Genomic DNA, 18,113 nt, shown 5'->3' on the forward strand with positions numbered 1-18,113 from the left:
TCTCTCAACCCAGCGAGCCGTTCGAGCATTCCTCCGGGGGATGCCTCTCAATTACACGCCATGGCCAACGCATTTCAGACAGTTGGGCTTTTCACTATATTTGGCCGATGTGGTGGATGACGAGGCTCATTGTCTGAGCCGCGGAAGTTGGAGATTTGGCTTGTCAAACGGGTTTCCTGGCCGTTTCGAAGTGGCTTTGCTGGCGGGCCGCTTCTGGTACTTATAATACGTCACAAAAATTCTCGTATATATGAGATTCTCAATATGAACCAGTATAACCCTACTTATATACTTCCTGGCCTCAGTTGAAAAGGTCTTAAGTGTAGAACTTTTCCTTGCAGAGGTGTGCTCCGGATTGATACCATCGTAGGCCCAATCGTCGCGGGGACCATGTGAAACTGGAAACATGGCTTCATTTTCCACCGCATGAACAATGTCGTCCTCTTGGGTAAATTCGCATTCATGTGTTCTTTTGATCCGTGATTTCGTAATCGCTCATGTCGTCTTCATGTTGCATAGCACAGTACGCGGGTAGCTGGCTTTCGTCTTGCTCCCAATCATCATATTCATAACCGAACAGTTCACCCCCTTCGTCCCCTGGCGACATGGGAAACGCATCACTTGAAAAGTGCCGGGTTTCTGCATCGTCTGAAGTAGCTCCTAGGATGCCGTGGGCCTTTTTCGCAGCCGATTGGATATTGATCTTGTTCATCAGGTTCGATCTTAACAGTGTCCAGAGGTGTTGGTGCAACGGGTTATGTTGTCGGTTTGGATCTTGCTCATAATCGGCGATAGGAGGCTCTCCATCATGCTCGTTGAGAAGGTTTGAAATCTTGTCTTGTAGGGTTCGCCGCCAAGTGCCGGCGTTTTCAATGATATTGGCAATCAGAGGCAATTGCCGGGCATGATGCCGGGTCAACTATATCACAGGTGAGTATGTAATTGCCTGATATTGACAGCAGTTGACTGACCTCCATATAATGTGCGTTCCACATTGCTGGGGCTATATCGAGGAGAGTTGGCGGTATTGGGGTAATTCCTTGTATGCCCGAGAATCTGGGTTTGATCCCTATCATTCTGTACAGTGCTGCAACCGTCAACTGGGCAGTACATGTACGGCGGCGGCAGCATGTTTCATCGATTTCATCCCGAGTGTCAAGCATGTCATCGGTTTGCATTCTGTCGTCGTCAGAATCGTTTGACTGATCAGACATGGACTGTGGTAGGCCGACAGCTCTGTTTTCCCCAACCCTTTCCGGACTCTGCTGAGATTGTATATGGGGTTGATGATGCCGACGCCCACGAACGATGGTACGGTAGTCAAATCGGCAGAAAAGCCCCTCAATGGAAGTGGTAACTGCTTCAGGGGGTGAAATCAGCGAGGCCGCCTTGTCAGGATGGTCCACTTCAAGACAAATGTTTGGTTCATCGCCGTCGTTGGTCTCATAGGTGATCTCTGTACACACTACCGACAGCCCAAGAGACGGCCACAACTGCATTTGGTCAGTGAAAAGGGACCGCACAGAAACAAAGAGGGACGCTGGGATCAGCTAACAGGGGATTGGCATATTGACTCGATAAGAAACTCGAGGAACCCATCGCTTGCATCAGACGCGACCAGTACTGCACCATCCACACGAATGCCCATCTGTAAGTGTACCGTAGAAGGAAGAATCCGTAACTGCCCTGACTCTACATTATCATAAAGGCCCGTTAGGTCGAGTTGGGGATCGAATTGGTCAGCAAGGAAGATGTGAGAGGACACAGACAGCGACAATCCGTCGGGTGGAGCAGACAGCACGAATTCATCGAAATCCAGGGGCTCAGCCATGACAGATAGGGGTCAGGCACTAGCAGTTTTTCTGCGTCGGCGCCGGCGCCTAGGTGTTGACGATATTCTGCAAGTCCAGGAGACAAACAGTAGGATGACTTTTGACATGCTTCAGAGTCTCGGAAGTCAATTTAGACTCAAGCTGTTGTTCTTCCCTCGCAACTGTCAAGCAGGAAGGAAGGCACGCTCCTTCCTATCCCTGCACAGCAGGTACACTCGGAGAGTGGGCCTGTTCCATTGTGACTTCCCTTGCAAAAATTGCTCAAGATCTCGCAAATGCGAAGAAACATATTGTATGAGAACACATACTGATAACAGTGTAACTTGGTTTCAATTCTCTAATAGATAGATGCTGTAGTCGGCAATTCATTATGGAGTCTGGCCAGACTCGGGGGTCTTTGCCCCTTTCTCATGCTATCTCACAGCAACATGGCCCGTATTGGCGCTTGAACTAGGAATACAGCGCGACATCTTGATCGTACAAAGCTAAATGCCAAACCGTCGCATAATGACGTCTTATTTCTTCGCCTTGCTTTTGGAGACACCAGCCTTGGCTCTACCCTTCCCCTTTGCTGGCTTCACATCCTCGTCGTCATCCTCGTCGTCCTTTGCTGCTTTGGCTGCTTTCTTGGGAGCGCGCTTGGGCTTCGCCTTGGGTTGTTTGATATATTTGTCCTTCGTGATGTCACCATCATCATCGTTAGCTTCAGCCGGTTCGGCTGCATCTCCTTCATCTTCCTCTTCGATAGCTTCTTCCAGGTCTGGTACTTCCTTGGCCACCTTCTTCGGTTCAGCCACACTACTGGCTTTCATGAAGGGGACTGGATGCGACCTTGAGTTGTACCTGGAATACGAGTCAGTGCAAAGTTCGTATAAATCGTTCGAGATATCACTTACAGTCGGGTGAACGCAGACTTGGCCTGTGTGTCGATGTTAACATCCTTTTCATCCTGAGGACCAACACCGAGCTCCTTGATGGAATCGAAGTCTTCCCTAGTGAGGAAGTAGCTGTCCATAAGGTCAATTACCTCATCAGCGGCCTCCTTTCCTTCGACTTGAAGGCGGTTGACAAGCTGCGTCCACAGGACGGGAAGATATTGTTGCCGGACCTCGTTGGCATCTCCCGAGGATCTAAGACGCATGTGCGAATGAATTTCACGAGTGTATCGGCCGAGCTTTCCGTACTTGCTATTGTTTCCAAGCCACGAGGTGAATGTAGAGCCCATGAGTGACCCAGCGATGAAGCTCGCAGGGCGCACTGTACTGAAAACGGCGTGGGTGGGCATCAGACTCCAGTGCTGTTGTGGCCCATGGATCATGCGATCGACCAAGTCACCGTCGCTGATACTTTCGGCAGCTTTATCCATGAGCTCCAAGGCCTTCAGATCCTGCTCTCGCTTGTGACCGCCGCCCAGCGCAGCAGGCTTCGCGCGGAGGTAGTTCTCTTGGATCATCAAATAGCTAAACTCATGGTCGTTGAAGTAAAGCTGGATCTTGTCATTGAGGGTTGCTTTGCTTGCTGGCGAGAAGAGCCCCCCTCCAAGCATCTTCTGGCAGATGTCCCAGGGCTTCAGGATGACGGATTTCTCCCAAGCCTTCGACATGTCTTTGCTCTGGTCGAAATCCATCGAAGTTTGATCCAGCTTGATCGTAGACATCATGTTGATGATCTGTCGAATATCCCTGTTACTGCCTTCAATGAGTGCGTCCAGGACTTGTGGTGTCAATTTCAAGCCTTCCCGGTGGCTGACGGTCATCATCCGCGACCGAATCTGTTCAATCGTAGGTCTACGGAACGGGATGTCGAGGGCAACGAAGTCGAATGGCTTCATCTTGGGCAGTCTTCGCTCATTGCAGATCAGAATCATCGGCACCTCGGTCTTCTTGCAGAATTTGGCGAGAGCACCAACGCCACCACGGTCACCAGCCGACATACCATCGACCTCATCCATGACCAACACGATATTCTTCTTTTGTTTGTCGACCTTCTTGCCATCGCCAGCGAAATATCCCGACAGTGAAGTGTTGTTCATGACCTCGCTGACCCCTGACTCGACGAGCTTCTTGCTTCTGGTGTCACTCGCGTTCTGTTCCAGAACATCGAAGCCTTCTAACTTGGCTGCAAGGTGGGCTGCCGTGGTTTTGCCGATGCCTGGGGGCCAGACAGAATCACAGCACGATATCCTCCCAGGCCATCTGCACCTCGTTTCTGGAAGTCGTACTTGCGTGACTTGGCCCAATCTCGCAGCCACTTCTGAATCTTTTCTACGGCTGCTTTGTTTCCGCAGATGTGTTGAGGCTGTGTCGGCGCATATTTCGAAGTCCAGAGCTGAGCGGCTGGGGGAGCTGCTGCAGGAGCTGGGCCTGTCACACCACGAGCAGCAGCCAGTTTGCGGGCCTTCTCTGCCTCGAGCTTACGCGCCTTCTCCTCACGTTCCATCTCGGCTGCCTGTTGCTTGACTTTTTCTTCCTCTTTCTGACGCTTCTCTCGCACTTTTTCTGCGCCCTTGCCCGTGCCACCACCAGCGGGCAAGCGACGGATCAACTCGAAAAGACCATTCTCATCAATCGTCTTGATGTTGTTGGCCTTGATCTTGGCAAGCTTGCTTGGACCTGCGTCGACACCAAGCACGACGTAGCTGGTCTTGCTGCTTGGTTGGCCTGTGACCTTGCCGCCGTAACGCTTCACTAACTCTTGAGCTTCCTCGCGAGCGATGCCAGTCAATTGGCCAGTGAATACGAAATTCAACCCGGTGAGGCAATCTTCTTCTCCCTCGGGTACATCGTCAGTGGGATTAGGGGGAGGGCCTGAAGCGGCTTGACCTTTTCTCCAATCGTATTTGACATTCAGATCCTGTGGGGGTGGTGTCGGTGCCCGGACGGTGGGAATATCATCAAGGATGGCTTGTATGCTTGAGTCTTCGGGTTCGGCTTCCTTCTTAGCTCTGGGCGCTCTCGGTTTCTTCGGGGCCGGCTTCTTCTTGGAAGCAGGCTCTTCATCTTCCTCGTCGGATTCTGCCTCGGGCGTCTTTCTCTTCTTGCTGGTGATGGCTGCCTTTGTAGATTTGGTGACGATAGGTTTGTCATCTTCGTCGTCTGCTTCACGCTTGGTACGAGATGCAAGTCGTTTTGATTTAGGAAGGAACTCTTCCTCGCTCTCTTCCTCAACATAGTCGTCGTTCTTCCTCTTGTTCCGGCTCTTGGCGTCAGCTGCGAAGATGTCGTCTCCACCTTCACCGTCGTCCATGAAAGCGTCCTCTTCGTCATTCATGTCATATCGCTTGAAGGTTGCACCGCGTGTCTTTTTGGCCGGTGCAGGCTCCTCCTTGACAGCCGGCTTCTTGTTCCTTGGGCTCGCTCGAACCTCTGTTTTCACCTCGGGGACGGGTTTTGCCTCGGCCTTGGCGGCAGGCTTGGGTTTGGACTTGCTAGAGGCAAAGTACTCGCTGGCTGTGGTCTCGGTCCCCTTGACTACCTTTTCGCTGTAATGATATCAGATATGTTCTTCCGCCGGGACAAGACGGGTTGAGGACTCACGCTGTCTTCTTCTTCGGTGTAGACCGAGTGACGGGCTTCTTGGGCCTGTTGTACATATATCAGCTTTGCTATGATGCGTAGGCCAGTTGAGTAGGCTTACTCTGGGGCCACTTCATCGTCACTGTCTTCGTCAACTACCTTGCGGGCCTCTGTGAAACAATTAGAAATGTGTTTTCGCAAAGACTTGAGCAAACTCACTGCCTCGTCGTTTCGAGGTATCCTCCTCGGCCTTCTTTGGGGCAGGTTTTGCGGCAGGCTTCGGAGCAGCGCCACCCTTGGGGCCGAAGAAAGAGCGAATGTCAGACATTCTCGCCTGTCTTTCAAGCTCTTGTGTGCAGCAATCCTGGCGATGACGGAGAAAAGAACGAAAATGAAGTGGTGTAGACCGAATGGTCAGCAAATGTGCACGCGGGTCGTTAATTCTTGACGCTGGATTTAAGGTACAAAGCCACCGAGCGCGTCATGAAGGCGCGTCTCTTTAATGGAATTCCATCCAAGCGTGTTGGCCCATAAATCGCCTAGGCAGGCGTAGGCAGGCAGGCAGGCAGGCAGGCACGTCGCACGGCCCCTGGCCCAGACCTGGCAAGCTTCCAATTGATGTGACCGAGCTTTGGAAGCGGGGCCAGGAAGCCGATTGAGCGAATAGGTACGTACCTAACCATCTGCAATCAATCAGATTTCAACGGCGATTTGATGCTCAAAATCTCGTGGAATTGCGACCACGAACATTGGAACTTCCACTGTCAGCCCACGACGCAGACTTCGCCAAGATGAGGCCCAACAACACCCTGAGCCTCGCAGGCGCATTGAAGGGCCTTTCCATATCGGCATCCTCCTCCACAGTGAGGCCCTCCCTGGGCCCGGCCGCCGCCCTGGCAATTGCGTCGTCCCAACCCCAGACCCAGCGAAAGACCCCCAGCAATGTCAGGCTGTTCTCCGTCACGGCCTCCCGCGCCGGCAACTGGCTCGAGCCGAACATCAAGCGGACGCAGAAGATGATGAAGGGCGGGCCCGCGTGGCCACGGGTGGATCTGTCAAGGGAACCACGGTTGCTTGGGGCGATTACGGCCTGCGCATGGTCGACCACCAACGGAGGATAAGCGCGAAACAGCTCAAGATTGCCGAGGATGCGATCAAGCTGCGCTTGCGTGGAGAGAAATACCGTCTGTACAAGAGAGTGTGCTGCAATATTGGTGTTTTCACCAGCGGTAACGAGGTATGTTCCCCCTGGCAGGACTCGAAGAGGGACAGCGGACTGGTTCGCTAACTGCGGCGGTAGATGCGTATGGGTAAAGGAAAGGGTGGCTTTGACCACTGGGCTGCGAGGGTTGCAGTTAACCAGATTGTGTTGGAGCTGAAGGGAATGCTTCACGAACAGGTTGCTCGGGATGCTTTCAGATTGGCCGGCAACAAGCTCCCTGGTAAGTAATGCGCTCTCATTGGTGCATGTGTATGAAGCTAATTTGTCCTCCAAGGTCAATGGGAGTTTGTTAAGAAGGGCGAGCCGCCGGTGGTCGGCATCACCAAACTGGACGGAGTGACTTTGGAGGAGTTGAAGAGACCACGGAGGAAGGTGGCAGCAGAGACGATCCTGCCTGCGACACCAGCTCCCGCAGCCGAGGCTGCTCAGCAGCCGCTCGATAACCCTTGAGCAGAAGGGCTGTGTAGTATATGTATCAAATATCGTATGTACATTCACAAATACAGAGCAGACGCTCATCTTCGGCACACAATTTCAAGCTTCAGCCCGCCCCTTTCGTCAACGACGACAAGTCCTATGTAGGGTTCTGCGTGGGTAATGTCTTGTTCTAGTACTGTTGGATGATTCTATTGAGCTGTGGCAGTAAACATTTCTCAAGGGCAAGTGGTCCTGAAGTGAAGATTGTGTGGAAAAACACAGAGTGGATGGCATCTTTCCACAACGGTGGGCTACAAGGAAGGGCCTCGATGGATGGCGTCAAGTGCCTACCCGAAGACTCGGCCTCGAGGCCCAGCACTCGCCTATTCGTTTGCAAGCCTAGGTAGCTAGAGGTCAGTGGCTGGTAGCACCCAATAAGCTGTGCTGTTGGTTTCTTCCCAAAATCGCCCCACGCAACCACCCATCGTCAATCCTATCGTCGACCCGCCGCGTGGTGTTTTCTCTTTTTGTGCTTTTCCCTAACAAAAACCCCCAACACATTTCTTCTTTCCAGCCTCGGCGAGTCTCAGAAGCCTACCAAAATCAACACTTCACAGATTGTCCACGGACTGCAGACGAATTTCATCAGCTCTCGTTTTCGATTACTGTTGAGGCTGTTACAACAACTGTTAGGTGTAGGCCTACGGGATTTCGCATTTGCTTCTTGCCCACCGCCTCCAGGCGGGAGTTTCGCAACTCTCGCTGCTGTTCTGGTTCTTCTTCTTGTTCGTCTACATTCCAACCTGCTGTCGCCAGGGTCATCGACGCTGTCGATCGCCAAGAGCGACCAACCTTACTGTTCTCAGAGAGAAAGCAACAACCAAAAAAGATGGCGACACCAACACATGTTGGCGCTAATTCAAGTCCTATTGCGCGCCATATTCTACAAGGTACGTACGTCCCTGGGCTTGAAGAAATCTTCCAAAGCCATGTTTATCTTTATCTTTGCCCCTCGACTGGCAGAGTGTCTATCTACCTGTTCATCAAAACAGACCCATGTTCCAGAACCGCGAGACTAACTGCCCAGATGTGTCCCGGAAAATAATCCCCGGCTGCTCTGCTGCCGAACACGGCAAAGGAGGCCCTCTCCTGATATCCAACACGATGCTCCAGGCCTACAACATGATGCGAGGCCCAGCAGCCAAGGACTCCCAGGAAGACCCCCTATTCGAATGGATCCACCTTCGCGAAGACATCAGCTCCCGGGACGACAACAATCCAGCCCCGACTCGCAGCAAGCGAGATATTTTCCGGTAAGTCTTCTTTGAAAGCATCTCCATCGTCATTTTATCGTCATGTGTCCCCTTCACCCCTCTCACCACCAACCACCCTCCCCCTACTGACTTGAACACACGTACTTACGCAAACCACCAGCATGCTCCACAAAGTCGACGAGACGCTCTCCCATGGAAACGCAGCCGGCGATTCCCCCCGCGAGGCCGTGTTCGAGATCAACCGCCCTGCCCAGGCAGACCACCACATCCCCGCCCCGCCCCGCCACGACTTTTCGACCCATCTCCTGACGGCCTGCTGCGCCGACTTCGAGTTCGAGAGCGACGACAGCGACGACGAGGAGTCTTTGGTCCCCCACGGCCGCATCTCCCCTTGCACTTTCCTCGCCTGGTCCAAAGGCTGCCAGCTCTGGAGCGGAGACAATATCAAAGTGGATATTGACCAGGTATGTACGAACGAGCTGAGTGCTTTCTCACCCCTTTCTCTTCCTTATTTCTTTTCACGGACAACACCATAGCTGCGTGATCTTTCCGCTTAAAGACGAAGACATCTCTCATACGCAGAGTGGCCAATAGTTACTGACTTCCCCTCCCCTCCACAGAACCAACCCCGCCGCCGCCCCCCGACCCCCGAAGTCGTCGACACGCCCCCCTGCCGCCGCGGCCCTTCCGCTACCAGGGCTGGGACGTCGAGCGGCAAGTCGACGAGGAGACGGGCTGCGAGCTGTCCCCCTGCTACGCCGTGCCCACGAGCCCGTCCCTGCTGTACCTGCCCGAGGGCGTCGACGCCGTCCGCGCCCGGGAGCCGACCGCCTTCGAGGGCCGCTACTCGCGCATGGACCCCCTGGCCGGCAAGCAGCTGCGCAAGCTCATGTTCTTCTACCGCCCCAACGCGCCTAGCGATAGCGGTAGTGGCAGTACGCCCACGGCGAGCCCTACGGCAGCCGATGTCGGTGTCGAGGAGTATGGTCATGTGAGTAGCAGTAGTAGTAAACCCCCTGAGCCCCTTGCTGCCGGCCCCTTTTCTTCTCATCCAGCCCCAACACCAAGATCCCGAGCATTGTCGTCGTTTAATTTGGATATATCGTCTAATCATTACCAACAGTCTGAGATAGAGGCGATTCTGAACTCGCCGAGCGCGCGGCACCACGCCCCCTATCCAGGCATCCCCGTCACGCCCTCCCAATTAGACCAACACCTCGGCCAAGCCTACGCCGCCATCGCCGCCAACGAGGCACAAGGCGACGGCGTCACGCAGCTCCTACGTCACCAGACCACGCAGATCCGATGTCTGCAGGAGGAGCGGGAGCACCTCTCGGCCGCCGTGTACATAGTCCAGAACCGGCGTCGCCGGCAGCAACAAGAAGAAGAGCAGAGGCAAATTCAGCAGCAAAACCTCTCGAGGAAAAGAAGCCCGGAGGAAAAGAGGCAGAAACAAATCCGCAAACATCTGGCTGGACACCTCAATGACATACAGTTCAAGTTCACCCGGGCCGTGGAAACGCTGGGACACGATCGCGTGCGCAAGGAGGCCAATGAGGCCGCCATCGCGAGACTGGAGACGGACATTGCCGAGCTCTGCCGCGAGGCCGGCCTGGGTAGCCCTGCCGAGGTGTACGATGAGCTGACAGGCAGAAGTCCTGATGACGACGGCGGCAGCGGCGACGCTGGGGAACATCCGGCTACTGCCGGGCGCCACCAGCACAACGACGACAACAACAGCAAGGCCCAGTCTGGTAACGACCACGAAGGAGGAGGCCGTCGCGTTGCGGGTGGTGCTGCCGGTACTCGCAGACTCAACACTGAAGGCGGCATCTATCCTCCCATGTCACCGCTTCTGGTAACTAAGACTCACGCCCACCGTCAGCCAATCGTAACCACCATCACTCCTCGCAGCAAGACCGCCCAGACGCGGCGCTCACGTCCTTCGCCCACACCCCCGCCACTTGTCCAAGCCGGTGCCCTTTCTCCTTTGAACCCCAATCATCATCATCACCAGGTCGGCGAGCTCGAAGACGACCCGCTGCCGCGCCTAAAGGCGCAATACCTCGAGATGATGACGCCTAAAAACCGCAACAACGACCAAAGCCGCCCCAGCACCATCGGCCGTAGCCATGGTCCTGTCGGTCTTGGCGATAAAACCCTTCATAACGATAATAATAGTAGCGGCTACGCCATGGACGCATCTCCGATGAAGAACAACCGTCTCGGGATCAGCGGTGGCGGTGGAGCACCTCCTAGCCTCTACGAGGCCGAAGCCGGGTCGGAAGACGAGTACTACGACGAGGCCGAATACCAGGCCACCGAGAAGGTGCTGGAGAACGCCGAGGCATTCATTGAGCGTTTGCAGCAGCGCTAGAGATGGGGTGGTGATCATGGGTTCTTTCTCTCTTGTCTCTCGCTTTGATAAGTCGACCAAGATTGGGCCAGGTGTACACCCTCTTAGAATTGCCACAAAAGGGGAGCCAGACGAGTGTTTGGGTGGGTTTATTAATTCTATTGTACGTTTTTCTTTTGCCGGGAAGCAACAGGGAATCCGGGCCCTGTATGGATAGAGGAGATGAGGTTCTCTCTGGTTGTTGGTTTTGATGTTGGGTTATGTGGGATTACGATGTCATCGGGTTGACCTGGAATCTCGCGGCCTCTCTCTTTTCGCTCCTGCCGTAACGAGCAACAGTTCAAAGGACAGAGGACTTTGTACAAGTTTTGCATAGCAGAACATGATGGACGTTTAATACGTAGATTACGTAGTGTAAATATACAACCTTGCGATATCGAGTACATGTTATGTATACGATATACCTATCCATCGCATTGATAGGCGCTCGTGATATCTAAATCTCGTTGGTACAAGCTGTCTAACCACAGCATCGCTTTTTCAGGTTATCCAAATATATATGGCATGTGTGTCCATCACACCTACCTACAAGTATCGTAAGTCAGCCCGCCCATCTATCCCTGGCCAATTCAGCAGTTAATTTTTCCGTTTTACCCCCTCACCTCACGCATATCATCATCAAACAGCGAGGCCTTCCTCGGCCTCGTCCCGTTCTAATCTTTCGAGCCCATCGCAAATGGCACCGTACACCTTCAGGGGAACCGCAACCTCGAAACTCTCGCACTCTAGATTCTCCGCCGCTACAAGAACCAGACCGCCCCGATCATCTCTGGCGATTTCCTCTAATAGGGGATGGGGGCCCTGTGCCCGTCTGTCGCCCTCGGCATCCTCAACCGACGAGGAGGGCACGACAAACTCGATTCGGATCTTCCACTCCAAGCTTAGGCCACTGGTAACGAACTCGGGGGTGGCGTTTATGGGTATCGTGGGATTAAACACGATCCGCCGGGCAAACAAGGTGGCCTCGCTTGCGCTCCCGAAGGTCTTCCGGGTCACGCGATGGACACTGGCCTCACTGCGAATCGCCAAACTGGGATCGATACGCTCTGATGTCTCGAGAGCCGCATGGATAGCGTAACATGGTGTCTCGGCACCTGTGAAATCGATGGCCATGGTGACCGACTCGCCTAGTCTGTAGGCAGGCCGCGCCAACATGACCACGGCCACACGTTGACCATTGCGCGCGATTTCAAAGCGGTTGTTGCTTTGCCCACTTTCCGAGGCGAGGTTTGATCGCATGATGGCCATGTCAATGGCTTCTTTTGCGCTTGACGCCTCCTCAAATATGGAAGGACGCCTGGAGGATGGCCCACCGGCCGTCGGAGAAAGTAAGCCCATGCCGTTCCGAGGCTGGTCCAAAAGTTCATTCACATAATCAAGAAATCCGTTCATGGTCGAATTGGGTCGCGGCGCCTTTTCGGCTTTGGGGAAGTCGAAGCCATTGGCCATCTTATCCAGCAAGCGCGATTTCCCCGCGTCTCGAAGGAGGATATAAGGCGACATTAAGTCGTGGCCGAGTATCTCGCCGTGGCTATTAACACTGCCGAGAACACGGAAAGGTATCTCGACGGACTTGACTTGCTGCTCCCTGGTACCACCTGGCCGCTGAGTGCCTATTACCACAGAGTAGGAGATTTTGATGGCCTTGCCGCGGTGCGTAGGGGGCAAGCCCTTTGGTAACCTGAAGGTGTACTCATAAGTCCTGCTCTCACCGGGGGCCAGATTCAAGTCAACAAAAAGTATTGTTTGCGGTGTTGATAGTAGCGGTATGGACTTGGAGCTGGCTGCTCCGCGCATATCCTTCATGCTGCTGAGTTCACCTGCGCCGAGTAGCTCACCAATCGAGCTACTCCATGAGCCCCAACCAAAACTTTTTAGTAAACCGCTGTCTCTCTTTGGAGTGTCAATACCAATGACTCCACCGCCTTGCCCACCTAATACTGCCTTCCGTTTCACCTGCTCGAAGGGTGCAAGCTCGATCAGCGATCCGTCAAGTGTGAAAGAGCCCTGGACTTGCGCGTATCCCATCATGAGAGCCTCGGGCAGTTTCGCTTGGCCCAACATGGACATATTCGAACTCCGCCGAAAATGAGGCGGCCGCGCGCCGTTGCGAAGAGGCTGTGTGACGTATTCAGACGCCAGTGTTTCGCTGGAGTTGTTGCTCATGGAGTAGAACTCGCCACTGCTCCTAGGTGTGCCGCCTGCCATACTCGTCGTGGACAGTATGCGTGCTGCTGGGGCTACCGAGTTTTCCGTGATGATGGGGATCGAGTCCCTCGAACGAACGGGAAGAGTCACGGACGTCCCTGCTGTAGACACAGGCGTGAGGTTATATTCCTCCTCTTGCGTACCAGGTGACGTTTCTCCTGGGCCTGACAATGGGGAGCTGATCATTGGGAATTTAAACTCGGGCATCTGGCCCGGTCCACGTCTAGGCGACGGTTGTCCCAGAGTCGGTGTATTCGGTGATGTCGAAGACCTACTCCCCAGGCCTTGTCTTGAGGGCGGCAATGATTGGGTATTGAACATGGGAGAAGCCTGCGAGCCAGTAAATGGCCGAGAGGGCAACATAGCCGACTGCGGGCCGTTCATAAGTGGCCCTCCACCCCTCGTGGTGATATTTGCAGACTGGCGGAGCGGCCATGCCCGCGCGCCGGCCTTTGGGGCGAGAGTTTGACACCATTGGTCTGGGATTGTTCCTCGACTGTCGCGTTGGACCCTATGGACACGATAGACAGCGAGCGCTTATGGGCGTGGCCAGGTCGAGTCGTCGGGGGTGGCTGCGGAGGGATCCACTGGGTGGTGGCATTTCTGGAGCGGACACTACTGGCCGGGACATTCAAGGAAAGGGTTGATCGATGGCCGCGTCCCCGGGTTGCGGCAGGAGGGGCGAGGCCAATGCTGTTGGAACTGGGCTTCCTCGGGGTGCCGAGTAAGGGAGAAGGCTGTCGAGACCGATCGAGCGGGGTGTTGTGCGAGGTTTGGATGGGTCTGGCCACGTTCTTGAAGGTGATGTTGCATTTGATGTCCTCGCCAGCGAAAACGGTCTGGTCGTTCCAGTGTATGAAGACGCGGATGTTGCTGGAGCTGTCGGGCGACATGATGTAACCGCTTGCTGCTTCCTACTTGCTACTCTACTGTGCTCGGTGTAAGTGCGTCGGTAGGTAGGGATGGATGGGCTGGGGATTACATAAAGTAGGATCCCGTGGAGGTCGACGCTATCAGTCACAGACGTGCCCTCCTCATGTTAATCGGACCTTGAGGTGCCGAAGATTCCCTTGTTGAAGCATTGACGTGCGAATCAATCCGAGTCGGGGCCGAGATGGGAAGAGAGAGAGCAAGCTGCGTCGGTCGAGAGAGCTTGCGGTTTGGCTGTCTGTGCAAGCTAGAAGTAAGTGATTCAATCGCTCCATCAAATCAATGGCGGCGGATGCGCGTTGCGTCGCTTTGGCTGGTGCCCGTGCCCGTGGGACTGGGCTGGGGAGCAGGGATTGGATAGAGCGGCCGAGAGCACCAAAAAGCACCAGAGAGCACCTGTGGAGTCAAAGGCCCGGTTAATTACTGGCCTCAGCTGCTGTTACTGGCCCTGCTACTGGCCCTGCCAGCCTGCTACTGCATCGTAGCTACATTACTTTGGCTTAGTGCCGGCTACCCCAGTTCGGGCCTTTCTTAATGCTGTATCTGACAGCTCTCACCTTATTCTAATCAATGAATGCCCCGTCCGTCCCTCCTTTCGGGGCGGTGGACTCAATTCTTCTTCTTTCTTCTTCTTCTTGGTTGACCTTGGAGAACTATTCGCATTTACATCATCTTGGGGCTGATAGTATGCCCCTCGTGTACCTGTAACGATGGCAATGACGATTCACTGAATACCAAAAACGAGAAGCCACTGAGTCAGTCACCAATAAACACCACATGCAAGTATATGTACCTAGGTATGTAATAATATAGTTTCATTCGTGGTGTATAAGTCTCACCACAAAAAGGCATATTGATTGCAGATAGAACAAAGCAACTGACTCTTAATCTAGGCAGCTAAGCTATGCCAACGCTATGTATGGCACGCATTGTGATGGATAGCAACTCCAACTCCTCAACCCCCGTGGTATCATGTTATTGTCGGTATCTAAACCGTGATAAGAATCCCCTGAAAAAATATCCTAAACAAAACAAACAAAAGAGCCTACAACGCCAATTCCCATGTCTGCTCTCCAGAGACTTTTATCCTGCCTCGAGACCAAAGGAGGTATCCTGTACGCCAAACTACTGCTTGCGCTGCATAGCCCACTGGCCGTCTATCGACCCCTGTCTCGCTCCGTAAAAGATTCCCCAAGAACAATGAGATTTTTGGTTGGCATGATACACATATGGAATGAATGTTGCCGGCTCACGTCGAGTCACTGGCTGTCGTAGAGCCGGTGCCCGACGATGTCGGTCGTTTGGACGAGTCGGAGTCTCTCCGCTCTAATAATGATGGACGGTTGCTCAATCCCAGCTTCTCATCAAGCATGGATATTAGCCTTGCTGAGTATTGCTCGAGGATGCCATCTAGCATTGCATCGCTCATGGTTTTGCTCTGCTTTGCTCTATCCCCCAAAGCAAGCGAGGTGAGACGTAGCTCCTGGTCCAGCTCGGCGAGCAAGTCGGTTGCCACCGAGTCGGATCCAGCGAGCTTCTTCCGATATATTCGCAACGTCCGGACGGCTTGCTCGGTTGCCGTGTTGAGGGAACTAAACCCTCGGAGACTTGGAGAGGAGCTCTTGTTTTTGGCCCCATTCAGCGCAGACGAGGACGGGCGTCTAGCCACGGAACGCGCCTGGGGACTAGCAGGCGGGCTCCCCGCTGACCGGCTGTCAGCTGAAGGCCTCCTACTTGGCGTATCTTCAGCAGCGGCCGACGTGGGACTGGACTGGAGCGCAAGTGGCGTCCTGACCGAAGCAGACGACGCAAGATTGTATTGAGAACGTCGTTTGGTTAGCGTTCGTGGAGGTGAACGTCTGCCAGCAGCGGATGCTGGCCGCTGAAATTCAGCAAGCTCGGCTTTGGAGAGAACACGCCGCAGTGGTGGCCGGGCCGCGGAGAAGGAATCCTTCAGGGGTGATGGATCACGACTAGTTGACCCAAACGCCTGCTCTTGAAGATCCAATCCCCAGATCATAATGGTTCCATCTGACCCGGCACTGATCACCTTTCTTCCGCCGTCACCATCCTCTACCAAAGCTACTCCGTTGATAGCTTCGGTGTGGCCCCATTCGCGGTCTACAAACGTTCCTGTCTGGCCGTCGTATATCCTGATCGATTTATCCGTATTCGAGAGACCCAGGAGGAAAGCTGCTTCCTGCTCCGTTGCGCCGCGGTGGATGAGCGAGTCGAGAACGACCGAGTCGCCACCTGCACCATCACCGCATTTGAACACGTTGGAAAGCTTGCCAGATTCCATATCGTAAAGGCATACCGTCCGATCGAGGAGGGATACGAAAAGCGATTTGCCTCCTGCACACACCGCCACAGACGACGGCGACGCTTTGAGGGAAAGCGATCGCGAGGTGATCGCTGCCTTCACGTCCGGGTCTTCGTCCCTCGATACCAAGTCGTAGATATGAAGCGACCTGTCCAATGCGCAGGTTATGAGCTTGTCATGAGAAGGTATGAGGACTTCGACGACCTTTGCGGGAAACTCAAGAGTTTGGAAGAGCTCGAAGTCTCCACTAGTGGTCTTGTGGAAGAGCTGTGCTGTGCGGTCCCGCGCACACGAGGCAATCAGGAAGTTGGCCTCGTCCTCGTAGGTGGCAATGGATTGGCAGTTGGAAGTATGCGCCTTCGTCTCGAATACGCATTTCTTTGTGGTCAACTCGATGACTTTCAGCACCCCAAGTTTGTTTCCAGTTATCAAGAACTTGGCGTCTTTCGTTGCTTTGACAACCATCAGCTGATTCCCCGGGTCACACTCGTTCTCAGAATATGCATCATCGGGGCCCCCTCTATTGATATTTTTTTCTTTCCTTCCATGTCCCAAAGAACTATATCTCCCGAAGCCGACCATGTGTAGAAGGCTGCTTCTATTTCGTTGGGCTGGGAAAGCACATCGACTCCGAGGATAGAGTCACCTTGGCCTGGGATCTGCATGCGTGTGATAGTGGTGTCTGGCTCTCCTGGAATATAGGAGACATTCCAAATATCAATTGAACGCTTCGAATCGAGCGTTACGAGGTTGTCCTTGAGAAAGCCCATCGCCAACAGCCCTGTAGATGAATGGGACGTCTTTAGGATGCAGTTTATGCTGTACTGCAGAAATAGCTCCAAGTCGAGTGTTGCGAAGTTGCCCGACTTCCCACCAATGTAGGCAACCTGGTCCCTAACCGTGACGCAGGTGGTAACAAACCCTATTTCTAGGACTTTGGATAGTTTCATCTGCTTAGCGGTGTCGTCGAACAAGCAGATTTCTCCGGTTTCGGTGCAGATAATGGCGCGCGTCTCATCAATAGCCGCTGCGCAAGAGAATGTAGCTTCCAATAGTCCGCCCAGAAGAATGTTCCTGCCGGGCAACGACTTGGTAGACTGTGAAGATGAAGGTGAACTGGCTTCGCCTGGGAGTCGCTGCTTCGCAGGAGAGGCTGGTGCCCCATCCTCCACCCGCCACACTTTCACGTGCCGGATCCCCAAAGTGATCAGGTTGTTGCCCATCCAAATCATGCCTCTGATGGAGGAGGTGCATCTGTTTTGCTGAAACAGCTTCGCAGCTCCGGTCTTCGGGTCAATGCGCCATAAGAAGAGAAACCCATCGTTCACAGCTCCCAAAGAAGCCAAGAATTTCGAATCGGGTGACCAAGCCACGGCCGTTACGCCAAACATATGCTCACTTATGGAGACTAGAGGCGTATCCGAGGAACTGTCTTCGAGGCTAAAGATAAGAACCCGGGGAGCATAGCCCGTCTCGCCCACCGCCAGGAACCTGCCTTCGCGACTAAGGGCCAAACATGTCGCGGCCTTGACCCGCTCTCTGCTTGTCCATGACTTTGATGATGCCGATTCTGACCAGTCCACGGCACCAAACGAAGAATCCCTTTGCGGTATAGGAAGTCTGTTCCTGCTATCATTGGCTTTCGGGGTATTTGCATTAGGAGTAGATGGCGAGTAAGGCAAGGCGGGCGTATTGTATATGGGAGAAGCATTTGGGCGAGCCCTGAAGAAGCGCTGGGTATAGTCCTGGCTGCCAATATCGGCCACCACGACGGCCCCTCCGGCAATGTAGGCAAAGGATGACTGGGCAGTATCAAAGCCGGTAGGATGTGCGCAAGTGGTGCCGACCACCCTCTTCAAGGACAGGCGGGTCTCTGGTGGGGAAGGTCGCCCACGACCGGGGGATCTTGGGGGTCGCGGCAGAAAAGGCGAATTGGAGGGCGTTAATCGGAGTCGATTCGTCGGAGTGGAGGACAT

The 18,113-nt window shown here is 54.0% G+C and overlaps 6 protein-coding genes across 6 annotated transcripts; 2 read left to right on the plus strand and 4 right to left on the minus strand.

The window, feature by feature from the left end:
• Window positions 1-460: 460 nt before the first annotated feature.
• On the minus strand, window positions 461-1,831 carry PG997_001247 (uncharacterized protein; the record flags this gene model as incomplete). Its single annotated transcript, XM_066805562.1, has 4 exons — window positions 461-919; window positions 972-1,493; window positions 1,556-1,648; window positions 1,697-1,831. 4 exons carry the CDS (start codon window positions 1,829-1,831, stop codon window positions 461-463), a joined length of 1,209 nt encoding a protein of 402 aa, XP_066675335.1.
• Window positions 1,832-2,347: 516 nt separating this feature from the next.
• On the minus strand, window positions 2,348-5,675 carry PG997_001248 (replication factor RFC1 C terminal domain-containing protein; the record flags this gene model as incomplete). Its single annotated transcript, XM_066805563.1, has 6 exons — window positions 2,348-2,675; window positions 2,729-3,983; window positions 4,034-5,313; window positions 5,369-5,413; window positions 5,469-5,517; window positions 5,567-5,675. The coding sequence occupies 6 exons, from the start codon at window positions 5,673-5,675 to the stop codon at window positions 2,348-2,350; spliced, it is 3,066 nt and encodes a 1,021-aa protein (XP_066675336.1).
• Window positions 5,676-6,138: 463 nt separating this feature from the next.
• PG997_001249 (mitochondrial 54S ribosomal protein uL16m) lies at window positions 6,139-7,019 on the plus strand (the record flags this gene model as incomplete). The annotated part of the gene is made up of 4 exons (XM_066805564.1): window positions 6,139-6,393; window positions 6,480-6,584; window positions 6,648-6,789; window positions 6,844-7,019. 4 exons carry the CDS (start codon window positions 6,139-6,141, stop codon window positions 7,017-7,019), a joined length of 678 nt encoding a protein of 225 aa, XP_066675337.1.
• Window positions 7,020-7,875: 856 nt separating this feature from the next.
• On the plus strand, window positions 7,876-10,637 carry PG997_001250 (uncharacterized protein; the record flags this gene model as incomplete). The annotated part of the gene is made up of 5 exons (XM_066805565.1): window positions 7,876-7,940; window positions 8,039-8,299; window positions 8,421-8,724; window positions 8,958-9,251; window positions 9,384-10,637. The coding sequence occupies 5 exons, from the start codon at window positions 7,876-7,878 to the stop codon at window positions 10,635-10,637; spliced, it is 2,178 nt and encodes a 725-aa protein (XP_066675338.1).
• Window positions 10,638-11,294: 657 nt separating this feature from the next.
• On the minus strand, window positions 11,295-13,777 carry PG997_001251 (uncharacterized protein; the record flags this gene model as incomplete). The annotated part of the gene is made up of 3 exons (XM_066805566.1): window positions 11,295-13,107; window positions 13,160-13,253; window positions 13,306-13,777. 3 exons carry the CDS (start codon window positions 13,775-13,777, stop codon window positions 11,295-11,297), a joined length of 2,379 nt encoding a protein of 792 aa, XP_066675339.1.
• A 1,286-nt stretch (window positions 13,778-15,063) lies between these two features.
• Window positions 15,064-18,113, minus strand: PG997_001252 (WD40-repeat-containing domain protein; the record flags this gene model as incomplete). Its single annotated transcript, XM_066805567.1, has 2 exons — window positions 15,064-16,605; window positions 16,698-18,113. The coding sequence occupies 2 exons, from the start codon at window positions 18,111-18,113 to the stop codon at window positions 15,064-15,066; spliced, it is 2,958 nt and encodes a 985-aa protein (XP_066675340.1).

This window comes from Apiospora hydei, assembly GCF_038363865.1.
Source record: "Apiospora hydei strain CBS 114990 chromosome Unknown utg000002l_segment0_segment0, whole genome shotgun sequence".
Classification (NCBI taxonomy): Eukaryota; Fungi; Ascomycota; class Sordariomycetes; order Amphisphaeriales; family Apiosporaceae; genus Apiospora; species Apiospora hydei.